The 16,156-nt window shown below is 32.9% G+C and overlaps 1 protein-coding gene across 14 annotated transcripts in view; it reads left to right on the plus strand.

The window, feature by feature from the left end:
* LOC145277057 (uncharacterized) overlaps positions 1 to 16,156 on the plus strand; it is a 100,798-nt gene that overhangs the window by 54,238 nt on the left and 30,404 nt on the right. For all 14 annotated transcript variants that reach the window (XR_013868096.1, XR_013868099.1, XR_013868097.1 and 11 more), the window contains 3 exons: positions 1,717 to 1,749; positions 8,637 to 8,660; positions 15,572 to 15,604. Coding sequence is in view for 9 of the 14 variants with exons in the window: in XM_080128723.1 (XP_079984849.1) it covers positions 1,717 to 1,749; positions 8,637 to 8,660; positions 15,572 to 15,604 (90 nt within the window). In the remaining 5 variants the exon portion in view is untranslated. The remainder of the gene's footprint in view (positions 1 to 1,716; positions 1,750 to 8,636; positions 8,661 to 15,571; positions 15,605 to 16,156) is intronic.

The raw sequence follows: 16,156 nt of genomic DNA on the forward strand, positions 1-16,156 counted from the left end.
TAATACCGTATGTTTGAATTTTTACCAGTAACTTTGTTTATATTAGTATTATTCGTTTGAATTTAATTTTTAAAATGTTTTTGTTAACTAGTTCGGTTTTCATTTAAACTAATTTATCGTCCGTTTTCGTTTGTAAAATAATCTATTGGTTATGATTTTAAAATATCTTCGTTTTGACTTTTAAAAAATATTGTTCGTTTTGATTTTAAAAGTATTTATTGTAGTTCTCTGTAATGCTAAAAAAGTTGATTGCATAAGAATTGTTTATTACCTACATTCATATTTCATGTTTTGCAACATTTAGCTGTGTTCTGTCTTTAATATGCGTAATTTTATACACATATTTTTATATTGAATAATTTCAATTTTGCTATAATCTAATAGTCTTCTTTTTTTTAAATGTAATTTATAAGTTAATAATAAACGCATTCTAGTCTTTAAAAGCCACAAAATAACGGAATGTTTAATTAGTTATAACGCATAAAATCATAACTTCTCCGTTTTGAATTCTTGTTAAATTTATATTGAATTAGTTTAAGTGCCCAAATTAGTGTGTTTCTTTGATTTTCTTTTTTCTAATACAATTTTAAAGTTTTCTAATGCTGTTTGTAAAACTTTGATTTACTATCGACAGTCTGTTTGGCATATCTTCTTTGCTAGGACTTCAGCGAAGACGTCATTTTTCAGCTCATGGGCCTTAATGACATGAATTACGAAAGCCACGGTCTTACCTTATCAGCAAAGAACATCAATTATAAATGTACTTTTTTCCATGTTGTGCGACAACAATATTTCATGTCGAGAAAAATATCAAACAAATACCAACCATAGTTAGGAATGTGAAACTTGCAGGTTTAAATTAAACCACTTTTTATTGGTTTGACTGATAATGTATTCAATCACAATTTTTACCATTTCACTCTTTAATAATACTCCCTTACTCATTTCATTAGTTTTGTCACGCGTCCTTGCATTCCTTTCAATTTCAATGATATATTATATAAACCATTCATAATCTTATCTTCCTACTACGACAACCAAACGGACACATCATTGCGTACACTCATCTTAACATTGGTACGTTTTAAATCAGTGTTTCCCAACCATTGTGCCACGGAATAATTATTGGTGTTGCGAAGAGAGAATAGCCAGAAGCTATTTAATCCCATTTTGTTTAATGAAGATATTTAATGTCTTGATCATGATGATACAGCTTATTGCACACCTTTTCAATTTCTTGGAAGATCATATAACTAGATAAAAACAGACCATGAAAATCTGCAATTCTAAACTTCATACCTTCATGAACTGAGATTTTCTTACCTAAACAACATTAAAATAAAACACGCGAAACAACTTAAAAATACTGATGAAAAATTAAGAGTGCGTCTCTCTCACATTGGCCCACATATTACAGCAATAGTTAAGAAACACCAGGCAAACTGCCCCACTTACATTCACCATCGCTATACCAGTTATTGAATACAGATTATCTTTATATAATCGTCTATATTTTATATAATTTTATTGCAAAAAGGCGTTATGAGTAGAAAATAATTATTTTTTATGAGAGGTGTGTCTCAATTTTTTTTTAAATCATCAGTGTGCCACCATATAAAAAAGATATTGGAAACCACTGTTCTAAATATTTTCTGTTTCTATTAACGAATTCTATACATATGTTTTAACTGCCATTCAAAGTATTTTCTTTTGCAGGCAGAAGAATTCGCACCTTCAAATTTCCCGCTGGTAAGATGATTATATATTATTTTTAAATATATATCTTTAAATTTTCAAAAATGCTAATGTCCGTTAATAATTGGTTCGAATTAAAATAAATATGAATACAATAGTCATTATGACACTTTGTACTGAAGTCGATAAAAAATTTGAAGGAATATAAAGATTAAAAGAAAGGGGAAATCTAAAAAAGGAAATTCTAAAGAAATCTAGGATTGAATCGAAAAAAAAATCGAAAACTGGAAATGACATTCGTAACATTTGGTAAAATTGTATCATTCAGAAGGTTACGTGTTCAAATCACGTCGTAGTCACTATATTACCTATTGTGAAATTGCGCCTCTATAAATTAATTAGTCCTCGAAAACGTAGCACGGAAAAACTCAATTAAGAAAAAAACTAAAGGTTTATTTCAGCGACAGAAAATTGGACAGTGCTTGTGTGAGAAGGATGAATTGAAAGTTCTTTGCTTGTTTCAGGTTTGTCAGCCGTTAGTGTCTTTAGGTGAACGAGAGAGAGACAGAGAGAGAGAGAGAGAGAAAGAGAGAGAAAGAGAGATATCTTTATTCGATGCTTGCTGGGGTCTCCTTCTCTCTCCGTCCATCCATCCCTCCCTCTCTCTCTCATCTGTCACTATCCGCTAAAGGTGTTGCGGACCAGGATATATAAATACCTAACTCGCTACAAGAAAAAAATAATGAAACGAATTGAATGAAGGAAACACAGAACTCAAATGCTGGAATAAAATAAACATGTCGTTATTTTCTGTTGAGAAATGAAAGTCTTGGGTGTACGTGTTCTAGTCTCACACGTGTTCATTCAGCCGTTGACGACTACGCGCGTGGAAGGAAAGGGGAATGCAATAGAGAAACGCGAAGTGGCAAGCCGGCTTGTAGAAAGAGAGGGTTAAGCTCAATAGAGCGTCGCACACATGTCTGTTTTGATGGACCACAGCCGAAGGGGGAGATAGAGAGAGAAAGAGTGAGAATGTCAATCCAGTTCATGGAGATAGAAAGCGTATAAAGTGTACGTACGGTCTATCTATCCAACATAGTAGCAAGTGGTGTGAGGCACGCGGTCGGTCCGTAGACCGACCAGCTTGAAAGCTGGTCCTAATAGGGAGAAGTTACTTATTGCTCTTTCTTTTATAGGTGTTTCCGGTGGTCTTTTATGCATGTGTGGATTTCCTTTGAAAGGGGAAGTGACGTCGTCCGTGTGTGCTTACGTGTGCGCGTATGTGAGTACATGTGTGTACGTTAGCGTGTGTGTATATACACGTGAATGTGAGTGTATGTGCGCAAACGTGAATATATGTGCGTGTGTGGACGTGGGCGCGTATGTTTGTGTGCGCGTATGTATATGACAAGTAATATAGCTTGAGATGTGAACGCGTGTTTTTGTGTGAGACTAGAACAGGCTCGCGCAAAGGCTTTGGTATTCGCCTGAAGATAATAGATCTGCGACAGCCAAATAACTTTCAACTTTTCCTTTTTTCTTACTCTGACATTGTAAACCTTTTCGTAATTTTTTCAAGAGAGTTTTTTTTTAATTGTGATTACTAATTAATTTATAGAGGTGCAATCTTGCAATCGCTAAAAAACCCACACGAAGAAGAGAGGTAACAACGTATGGTTGCCTAGATAAAAACACGCCGAAAACTAATATTTTTAAAGGAAAAAATCGAAAGAACGTGTTTGAAAAATATTTAGACTGATCTGGTAGCAGTGTCAGAAATCTCCATTCAAAGTGCGTGATAAAAACTTGAATAATTAGACTTACTATCTTTCGAGGCTTATAACTACTTGAAAAATGTGATTTAAACCCTAGTTTTTTTCAATAAAAGGAGCAAAGACCAAATTTTAAAATAATAACAGGTTTAATAGCAAAATATGCAATATTTACTTTTTAAATCGGTTTTCTTTTAAAATGATTTCAAGAAAATCAACGAATTTTAACTTACTTCGAATATAATAAATATATATAAATTCCAAAAATCATTTACCTATAAAAATACCAATCAACAGGTACTTCCATCTTCATTGTTAAGAATTTATCCATATTTATATTTTATATTCCATGTACTTTTTAAATAAAATAACTTTTTAAGCAACGATTAAAAAATAACGCGATATCAGATGGTTACAACTGGAGGAAAAGGGAGAAAAACGTCTGCTTTTCTTCCAGTTGAGAACTTCGGTGGCCTGTAAGCGCCAGAATTAATCTCCCCTTTCTATTTCTGGCATGTGTTTGCTGTAAACAAAAGTTAGTCTATATGGGCCACCATACATGAAAAATGATCACATTTCACTTATAAGGTTTTGCCGTTTAATAAAATTCCACTCGATCAAATTTTCCATTTTTTTATTCTCTTAAAGAAATACGTGAGATTTTGATTTAATATATATTATTTCTTCTTTATGGAGCGACTTTTTTTTTAAATCTAATAAAAAACATTGAATGAAGTAGGACAAATTTTTAAAAATGTGAGGTTTCACTAAAAAAAAAAAAAATCAACGTGTTTTTTTTTTTAAGTTTAAACTTTTGACTTTACAGGTAAATTTACACAAAACTATTATGTTTTTGTTTTAAATTAGATTATTTTATTTATTGATCTTTTATCTTCAATTTGTGATATATAAATCTGAGGTGAGCACATTAATTATTTTCATTTTAATAGACATTTCAAAATGGTGGGGTTAATTAAGAAAAACGTTTGTCTAGAATATTTTATTCGATTTATTGGAAAGAGCATAAAATTCCACATTAAACCTGCAAATATTGTAAAAATTTAACCAATAGAAAAATTTTGATAGATTTTTGAAATTGAAAGATTGAACAAAAATTAACTCGTAAAATTCAATTCATTTTATTACGTAGAAAAAATGGCTGCATTAGCGCGCGCAGGCACTTTGTAAACATTGTTTTTTTTTAAATAAAACATAATATTTCTATTATTTTTAAAAAAACTTTAATAGTTTATTTTGGAAGTATATTTCATAAAGAAATTAAAGAAACCACTTTAAAAAGAGAAATTACGAATTTTGTATATTTTATTCGCAGTTTTATGTTTAGGATGTCAAAAATTCCCAAAAGATTTCTGACACACCTACTGACCTGGATATGTTTACTTAGGCACAGCCCCCAAAAATGGAAAAATAAACAAGTGGTTGTTGTTTTTAAAACAAATAAAAATCTGTTAAAATCCATTATTCTTGAGCAACTTTTTACCCCAGAAAGATAAAAGACTTAATTCCATTTTTAATAGAATTTTAAATTTTAAATTTAAAAAATTTTCAAAACCTCACTATTCATTTTGCCTCGATCGCTAAAATATTAACATATTTTTTAAAAGGTTTTTGAACCAAATAACTTTTTTTTTTTCGTCTAAATAAGATTTAGGGATATTTGTTATAAGAATATGCAAAAATATTATAAGTACCTGAATTTGAAATAATTCCAACTTTTTATATCACTCTATAGATTTGCGTAGCGAAGAAATAAAGAAATAAAATTTAATAATGACTTAAAATTAAGTACGGAGGCCTGGGGGACTAATTAAACCATGTACTTTTAACGTTTGATTTGGCGATTAAGAGAAGGGTTGGATTCTTTTTTCATAAGCGATATATATATATATGTATATATATATATATATATATATATGTATATATATATGTATATATATATATATGTATATATATATATATATTATAATATATATATAACTACTTCATTTACTCACATAAAATTATTATACGGAAGTATAAATTTATGCGTAAACTTTAAGTATTTACTTCAAAAGTGCTCAATACGTAGGTAGAGCTAGTTAGTAAGTTATAAAATATATATGGCGATTAAGCTACACTGAAGAATGTTATAAAATATATATGGCGATTAAGCTACTGAAGAATGTTATAAATTTAAACAAGACCTTGAAATATATTTGATGGCGACGGAAAAGCTAGAAACAGTAATGAAGTCAAAACGAAAGTCGAAAAACAAGGCTGCAAAATCCATAGAAATTTTACTTTTTAATTTGAGGAAGAAAGCCTTAACTTTTTAACAATCTTTGATAAATTTAATAAATTTTGCAACCCCGAAAAATGTAATACTCTTTGGTTACAGGATACCAACAGCATTAGACATAATACAAGAGATGGCAGGTACAAAGTTCTTCACTAAGCTAGATGCAACTACATTCTGGCAGATCAAAGTTGATGAAGAAAGCTCCAAACTTCTTATCTTCAAATCCCCCTGTAGGCAGTACAGATTCACACATCTCCCATCTGGCACACACAGTGCCAGTGAAATACGTCATGCAAAAAATAGCAGGGATCATCGAAAACATTGAGGGATGCAGAAATTCACAGGACGATATCATCATTTGGGCTGATATTCGAGAACTTTTGTAAAATGGAACTATTAAAGTTTGAAATTCCATAAGGAAATCCGGCATGAAACTAAATCAATCCAAATACCAGTTTAATATAACTGAATTGGCATTTCTAGGTCACGCAATATCCAGTCATGGAGCTGAGCCTGATGAAAACAAATGCAGAGCTGTCAGAAACACGTCCGACCCAACAAATAAAACCGGACTTCAGCGTTTTCTAGGCATGATAAATTACTTAGGAAAATTCATTCCTAACTTATCAAATAAAACCGCACCTATTCGCCTCTTATTGGAAAAAGACAACATGTGGTCTTTTGATAAACCACAAAAGGAAGCTGTCCAACGACTAAAAACTTTGGTCACGCAGAGTCCAACATTAAAATACTTTGACCCAGCACTTCCAATCAGAGTCTCTTCAGACGCATCACCATTAGGACTTGGGGCTATGTTAGAAAAAAAAACCTATAATAATATATGGGCTCCAGTGACATTTGCTAGCCGCTCTCTTAAAATTATTGCTCCCTTGAACTGAAAATGTTGTCCATAGTATTTGTCTGGGAACATTCTTATACAGACCACACTTTTAATTTACAACGATCATAAGCCTCTCAAAACTATTGTCACAAAACAAATTGTCAAAACTCCACCCAGAGTATAACGCTTCCTATTATACTTACAGAAGTATAACTTTGAAATCGAATATACTATGGGAAAACTAATGCATGTTGTTGACAATTTTTTTACCGAAAAGGTTGTAAAACCTCGGAACTTTTGGATGTATCGGAATTAGAAAAATGTATCCATATTTTACGAGCGGTTCATGTCAGGAGGCGACAGTTTGAGAGGGGGTAAATTAGAAAATAGAAAAATAAATAAAAATAAATAAAAGCTAACAAAATATCTTAAAGATATTTGATAGAGTTATTGATAACTTTGCTGAAAAAAGCGCGAAAAGTATGTTTGTAAATTTGGAGCTGGAAGGCACCAAGGGCTGGAAGTCTGCAGTAAACTGGAGGCACCAATGGCTGGAAGGCTGCGGGAATTAGCAGGAAGTCGCTGGAGTGAGCTAGAAGCGCTGGTGACTGGGAGTGAATTTCGCTAGTTTTGGGTCTCAGGAGGCAAGCAGTAGTGACTCGAATTAGTAGAAAAACTTATTAGCCATGATAAGGGCAGGTTGTTTGACCCTGAGAAGGGCTGTTTGAACTGTTTCTGTTGCTGCTGGAATCCTTCCACTGGTGGAGTCGGTCGACGTGACTGATAGCACTAGTCGTCGCTTCGGGAGTCGCTCCCGGTTGCGACTTGCGCCCGGCCGAAACTAAACTGGATTAATTTGCTTCCCCGCTGAGCAAATTGGGCACAGGGCCGTTTTTTAATGCGGAGAGTGAAGAGGAAATGGGGACCAACTCCCCGGGGAGTAGGGGGGCTGGATAGTGACAATTGGTATGAAGGGTTTCCCCTACATTGACTTATAACTTATTGCCACAAGGGAAATGGTCATATATGTGGGGTTACCCCTACATATGGTTTTTGAGATTTATGCCCAGCTCCCGCAGGGGTCGGACGAAACTGAACTGGATTTATTTGCTTCCCCACTGAGCAAATTAGGCACAAGGCCGTTTTTTAATGTGGAGAGTGAGGGGAAATGGGGGCCAACTCCCCGGGGAGTAAGGGAGCTGGATAGTGACAATTAGTATGAAGGGTTTCCCCTACATTTAACAGTAACTGATTGCTACAAGAACAATAGTCTTATATGTGGGGGTTCCCCCACGTATGGTCTTTGAGATTCATGCCCAGCCCCTGCAGGGGCAGGGCGAAACTTAACTGGTTAGGCCGAGGCTAGCTGTATTCATTTGGCCAACGTGATGTTAAAGACGTTGCTCCCAATAAGACAAACAAACCACTCTAATTAATCCTAGAACGAAATTTATGCAATCAAAGGTAACTTTGGAGTTTGTTAATTCCATTTCAATTAATTTCGTCTAAAAGTAAAATGTCCATTGCCTGAACTATTGGCGTTTTGTTTGATATACTTGAATTCCGACGTGCGTAGCGAAGTTGATGATGAAAAGAAAGGGAAGGTGAATGTATTCACTGAACCAAGATATGTTCATACGTTTAACTCGCGTTCAGAAAGAACGCCGTATGAGAAATAGGGTAATTATTGCTTTGTTAGCAGCCTAAATGCAATGTTTAGATGGCTGGAAGAACGAACTGACGAGAAGACTAAGGTCTTTTGTTTCGTTCAGTCTCTTGTACTAAATTCGATCTGGATGAAACGCAAGGATTAGCACTTTGTTCACTGGGGTTTGCAGAACGGCATTTTATTCTACACAATTTTGGAATCTGGTCACGAGGGAATAGGCTAAGCAGTTTACATGTAAGACTTATTTCAACATAAATTGTGATTTTTCTCGTTTTTTTTTCTTTCTTTTTTTACCCAAATAAGAAAGCTTAACTGGGCTTCATGACAATTAAAATATACTCTTTTTGTTTGTATTTTTAGAGAGAAGATATTTACCAACATATCGTAAGTTTCAATATTTCACATTTTTACTTTTATTATTGCTGTTATGAAAATACTGGCAACAATGATTTTTAATGGTTTAGATGAGGGGAACGTAAAAAGTACATATGATAATAATAATAATAATAATAATAATAATAATAATAATAATAATAATAATAATAATAATAATAATAATAATAATAATAATGGCTGAGAAGATATAACGGATAACAATAATGAAAACGGTTGAAATATTAAGGAAACCCCTTAAATGCAAAGACGAATACACATTAGCTACAAACGCTAAGTGACCACGTAGAAACTACAGAAGATGTAAACAAAAAAAACTATAAAGAAATACCATATTGAATCAAGAAAACTGAAACCATATAATTGTGAGTTACACCCCGCTCCAAAAATATACTATCGGTATCAACTGGCACCACATCCAATAGTAGTGGGGGGGGGTCAAGGAGGATGTAAAGACAGAGGAAAGAAAACACTAACCAGACCTCCACTGAATGAGTGCGAAGAGGGCTGGTACCTTGTGGAGGTTTATGCTAGTGAAAACCAAAGTCGTTACCAGAGAAATCAATGGTAAAAAGCTGTTGTGATAATGTAACGAATTTGCAAAGCTTATCGGAAGAGATGGGGAATACTGGAAATCTAATGAGACTTGTTGTTACTCAGATTCTAGGGAACACGACAGGTTGTTCTCAAAAAGAAATCTTTGATGCCCTTTGTGAAAATTCCTGGTGAGTACAACAACAGCAACAACAACAACAACAACAACAACAACAACAACAACAACATCAATAATAATAATAATAATAATAATAATAATAATAATAATAATAATAAAACATTATATGGAACCAAGAACATTTAAGATGCACATCCACAAGTTATCTATCCCGCCCCCTATCCACTCCCATTATCCAATCACCGTCCCCCAAAAGAATGATGCCAAAATAGCCGAGAAGAGTCAAGGAGGATGGAAAGACCGCAGAGAGAGCACTGATCAGACCTCTGCTGGGCAAGTGTGAAGAGAACTGGGACCTTTGGGAGGCTCATTGCCACCAAAATTTCAGTGGAGACCGATGACCGCTGCTAGCGAGAAATCAATGGTAAGCGGTTGTTGCGATAATGCAAATTAATTTGCACATTATATTAAGAGATAAAGAGTACCGGAAAACTGGAGAGACTTGTTGTCACCTAGCTTTCAGAGAACACCACATGTTGTTTTCAAGGAGAGATCCTTTATGACTTGTGTGAAAACTACTTGTGAGACAACAACAACAACAACAACAACAACAACAACAACAACAATAATAATAATAATAATAATAATAACTTTCATACGCCTTTTTAACTCTCATTTCAACCTTAAAAAACATAGCACCGAACATTTTCAATATGAATAGACAAATAAACACTTGTTAAATGTTCCATCCGATGATTTCCGAATACGCTTAATTCTACTTTGTTATTATTTAAGAATTTATTATTGAATTCTATAAAAACATCTGAGTTATTTTAATTATTTTATCAGATCTTGAAACTTCTTTTTTAAAGTATCTTACCGTGGACTTCGTAATATATTAAGACAGATCAGTAACTAAAGTCATGCAACTTGCTGACGTCATTGAATTTGGTCTATTAAATCTGGCCACGGGTCCCAAGAAACGACCGGAAGTAGATAACGTCTAATGACAAAACTGAAAGAAGATAGATAACTATTTTCTCTGATTTCGCAGAAGCCAACAAACGGAAAAACAGTATAAAATTCAAATATATAAAAAAAATGAATGCTACTAAAAGCAAGATAAGTTACTCTTCTTACCTGGATAAGTTTTGCTTATTTTAACGGAATTTAAAGTTTTATTAGGTTCGAAGAAGAACTAGTGTCCAGTTGCTAAAGTAAACCGGCAATCAAAATGGCTGACGAAAGCATGCTGTCTTCAAAGCATCAAAAATGGTTTGAAATTCGAAAAAAAATCAACAAAATAATGATAGAAATTCACTCAATAAGTGCCAGGAAATTAATGAATTTCTATAATTATTTTGTTCATTTTACCGAATTTTGAACTATTTCTGACGCTCCGGACACAGCGTATTTTCATCAGCCGTTACATTTGAATACATGCAATTTAAAGAGAGAATGTTTTGCTAAGTGAATATAGAAATGTAAAATCTTTTAAAAGTTTAATTATTAGTAAAATTTGAAATTTAATAACGATATTTAAATAAAGTACTATCGTGTATATACCAATTATTTATTAAATAAATCGTTAAAGGATTTATTATTATTGGCTCACATGGAGCTTTCACACAAGTCATCAAAGATCTGATTGGAAACCTGTGGTGTTCTCTAAAAGCTGAGTGACAGCAAGTCTCCACAGACGTCCAGCTCTCTCCACCTCCTTCGATAGCATTTGCAAATAAATTTGCGTGATCGCAACAGCCTCTTACCATTGATTTATCGCTGGCAGTGACCATTGGTCTATACTGAAATTTGAATGGCACTAAGCCTCCCCAAGTTCCCAGTTCTCTTCGTGGAGGTCTGGTCAGCGCTCTTATTATTATTATTATTATTATTATTATTATTATTATTATTATTATTATTATTATTTCCTTAACTGTATGTTCATTAGTGTAAAAAAACAGCACAAAACAGTTGAAAATTATTTTTAACGTCGCAAACAGAATGACAATACTAGTAAAAATATTCAGGGAAGAAAACTTCACACTTTTAATTGAAAATTCCACAACAGATTCTTGTAATGTTTTAATATTGAATGTTTAATTTTTTCTTTTACTAGTAACTTTGTTTATATTAGCTTTATTTGTTTGACTTAATTTTTTTATTTTTGTACATTTATCGTTCGTTTTCAAGTTAAACTAATTTATCGTTAATTTTCGTTATAAAAATTATTTATTGTTGGTTTTGATTTTAAAATATCGTTCGGTTTGATTTTTAAAAAATAATGTGGTTCGTTTTGATTTTAAAAATATTTATTGTTGTTCGCTGTAATTAAAAAATATTTTTTGATTTAAATTAATTGGTTAATAATTGCTTATTGCCTAAATTCATATTTTATATTTTGCAACATTTGATTGTCTTTTGTTTCAAATCACGTAATTTTATATGCATATTTTTATATTTCATATATATTTTATAGTTCAGTTTTACTATGAACCGAGTCGTGTTCCTTTTTTCTTCTGTTAAATGTGATTTATAAGTAAAAAATAAACGCAATTTAGTCTTTAAAAGCTACAAAATAACCGAATGTTTAATTAGTTTTAACGCATCAAAACATAACTTCTCCGTTTTTATTTCTTTTATAATTAATATTGAATAAGTTTAAGTGTACAAATCATCGTATTTATTTTTCTCTTTTTAATGCAATTTTTAAGTTTTCTAATGCTATTTGTAAAACTTTGATTTATTATCGACAGTCTGTGTGATAGATCTTCTTTGCTAGGACTTCATCGAAGACGTCATTTTTCAGCTCACGGGCTTTAATGGCTTATATTACGAAGGTCATGATCTTACTCTAATAGCAAAGAACATCAATTCGTCAATAAATGTACTTTTTACATGTTTTTTAATAACAATATTTTATATCGAGCAAAATATCAAAGAAATACCATCATAGGAATGCGAAATTTGAATGTTTAAATTAAATTACTTCTTATTCGTTTGACTGGTAAAGTCTTAAAACCTATTGTTTTGAAATTTCTCTCTTTATTAATACTCTCTTGCTCGTTTCATTAGGATGGCACGCTTCTGTGTATGCCTTACAATTTCAACGATATATTAGGTTGAGAAGACAGTTCTTGCGGAATTTTAAATTATGATTTCAAATGATGTATTTTCAAATAAGTTGTTTTAATACGTTCACTGTGTGTATCATTTTAAAGGGAGTTTTCACTCTATCTACTCGTTTAAATCACAATCGCTTTAAAACAATTATGTCTTTTCAGAACGTTGAATACAATCTGGAAAAAGGCAAATTTCGCACAACGTTCGTTTTTTAAATTCAAGCTAGGCTGAAAAGCTGTAAAAACAGCTCGTGATACCAACGAAACGTTTAGCCCAGGAACCACTACCGATCGTTTAAGAAATTACATGGCAGCGACAAGAGTCTTGAAGCTTATGAGCTAAGTGGTCGGTCATCGGATGTTGACAACGATCAATTAAGAGCCTTAGTTGAAGCCAATCCGCACACAACTGTTCGAGAACTTGCTTCTGAATTAGACGTAACGTATACGACAAATTCCAACCACTTCAGAGTGATTGGAAAGGCAAAAAAAAAAAAAAAAAAACAAACAAAAAAAAAAAAACAACAACTTGATAAATGGGTGCCTCATGAATTGAACGACAACCAAAAGAATGCCGTTATGAAGGATCATCTTTCCTTCTTTTACGCAACAAGAACGACCCGTTTCTTGATCGGCGACGCTCAGCTCAGTGATTAGACTCCGACGAAGCTCCACGACACTTCCCGAAACCAGCGTTGCACCAAAAGAAGGTTAAGCTTACTGTTTGGTGGTCTGCGACCGGTCACATCGATCACAGCTTTTTGAATGCATGCGAAATCATTACAGTTGAAAAGTACTGTCAACAAATGGATGAAATGCATCAGAAACTTCGACAACAACAACCAGCATTAGTCAACAGAAAAGGCCTAATTCTCCTCCACGACAATTCCTGATCGCACGTTGCTGAAGTTGAACGAATTGGGGTACGAAACTCTGCCTCATCTGTCATACTCTCCAGACCTCTCACCTACCGACTATCACGTTTTCAAGGATCTAGTAAATTTCTGCGTGAGAAATGTTTCAATAACCTGAGCGATATCAAAAGCACTTCAATGCCTTCATCGTCACCAGAACGATGGATTCTTACATTACTGGCATAAATACACTTGTTTTGCATTGGCAAAAATGTGTTCATTCTGATGGTGCTTATTTCGATCACTAAATTTTTATCTGCGCCGAAATATATTCATCTATATTTAAAAGTTAAGAACCGCAAGAACTTTCTTGTCAAATAGATATTCACACTATCATTCACAAACAAGCATATCATTGCGTACACTCATCTTAACATTGATATATTTAAAATCGGTGGTTCCCAACAATTGTGTCACGAAATGGTTATTGATGTGCCGCGAAGAGAGAATAGCTAGAAACTATTTAACTCCATTTTGTCTAATGAAGACATTTAATTTCTTCATCCTATTGATATCGCTCATTGTACGCCTATTATGTAATGGGTTCTATTAAGATGACGTATATTCTGTATTGTATTTGTTGTTGTTCATGTTGTAAGAGCCCTTGCGTGTTCATGTGTGTGATCATGTTGTGAGATGTTAGATATTATATATATTCATTTTAAGTATTCATATTGTCTTAGAATGTTCATGTTTGTGGAGATATTCATATTGGAGACATAAACAGGGTATATATATAACGAGACATAGCGGTCTGTATATATGAGAGACAGTATACATATAAAGAGAGACAGTCCTTATATATAACGAGACAGACAGGTACATACTACTACAAGAGAGCCAAGCCTGTAATTCAACTAGAACGAGATTTTGAATATCTTAATAGATAGACCGAGAGTATGTGCGTTTGACATTTACGCTTTGATTGTTGTATATTTTTATAAACACAAAGTTCATATTAATACAATTTCACTTTACCTTTGTTTTGGTGATGATGATTTTCACAAAGTTCTTATAACATAAATGGACAATACCTTTTCTGTTGAATAACAACACGAAGACGCAGATACGAAACCACGTGATGATACGTTTATTTCTTCGACCAGTCGGACTTGATTTTGTATTTCAAGGATTCAAAGTTGTTACCTGGTTATTTCTAAAACCCTATCACTTCCAGAGGGTGCCTTGACTCTAACCGAGAATCGGTCTGAACCTCTCTGCCTCTCTGATCTGACTGATCTAACTCTCTCCTATCTAACTTCGAACTCTTTCCTATATTGAGAAATCACATGTATGTCTGGTCAACGTGACTACAACTCACGTGTCATCATTTTTGAAACCATTTCAGACGACCAGGAAATTTCCCATTCTCTTTGTTGTTTTACAAAGGAATTTAACCTACTTCTCTAATTCTGTAACCCATATTTTATTATGCATTCTTTCTAAGAATGTGAATAGTTTCCAGCCAAATTTGTATTTATTAAATATTTTAACATAATCAACAATTTACTGGACATTCCATTTATAATAACATTCTGTGTTTATTTTAACTTATGATTGGAATTCTAAATTCCAAGTCTAGCTTCACAAGTTCGAATCCTCGACTATCCTATTTCATATTTACATTTAACTAATTCCCTATTTTTTTACTTACATGAAACGGAGACAGCCCTTATTATGTAACACGCCTTTTGAATTTCTTGGAAGATTATATAACACTAGGTAAAAACAGGCCATCAAAATCTGTAATTCTAAACTTCGTACCTACATGAACTGGAATTTTCTTACCTAAACAACGTTAAAATAAAACACGCTAAACGCTAAAAATTATGGAGAAGAGTTAAAAGTGTGTCTCTCTCACATTCGCTCACATATTACAGCAATAGTTAAGAAACACCAGGCACAACTGTCCCACTGACATTCACCATTGTTACCAGATGTCGATTTATGTGAATAAAATTTATTTTTATATAATCTTCTTTATTTTATATCGTTTTATTGCAAAACGGCGTTATGAGTAGAAAACATTTATTTTTTATGAGAGGTGTGTCGCAAAAATTAAAAAAACAAATCAATAGTGTGTCACCATGGAAAAAGAGAAGGTTGCAGACCACGGTTCTAAATATTTGCTGTCTTTATTAACAAATTCTAAGTTAATTTTGTAACTGTCATTCAAAGTATTTTCTTTTGCAGGTAGACAAATTCGCACTTTCAGATTGCCAGCTGGTAAGATAATTATGTATCATTTTTAAATATACATCCTTAAAATTAAAAAAAAAAAATGATTTATTGCTAAAAATCTGTTCGAATTAAATACGAATACATTAGCCATTATGATACTTTGTGTTGAAGCCGATAGAAAATTTATAGAAAAATAAAGATTAAAAGAATGGGGGAAATATAAAACAGAAATACTAAAGAAATCTGGGATTGAATGGAAAAAATATCGCAAACTCGAAATTACATTTGTATCATTTAGATTGTATACCTTTCATTCTCAATAATGTAGTTCAATTTTAATGTCTACATACCGGAGTTGAGTGCTAAATAAAATTTGTTTCAGTATGTGGTCTTATTAAAGTGATAGTCATTTTCAATTCAGCGTTTGGCTCTAATAAAATAATATTTCATTTCATTTGCTTTTAATGCGGCAAAATATAATTTTTAGCTTTTAATGTGAGAATGCGAGATTTTTTATGTGTTCATGTAATGGCGATGCATTTGCGTGATGAAACTTAAATATGAATTTTTTGCTTTACCCCAAGCACTTCGAATGTG

Source organism: Euprymna scolopes, chromosome 5, assembly GCF_053919585.1.
Source record: "Euprymna scolopes isolate OS-2025 chromosome 5, ASM5391958v1, whole genome shotgun sequence".
In the NCBI taxonomy this organism is placed as follows: Eukaryota; Metazoa; Mollusca; class Cephalopoda; order Sepiida; family Sepiolidae; genus Euprymna; species Euprymna scolopes.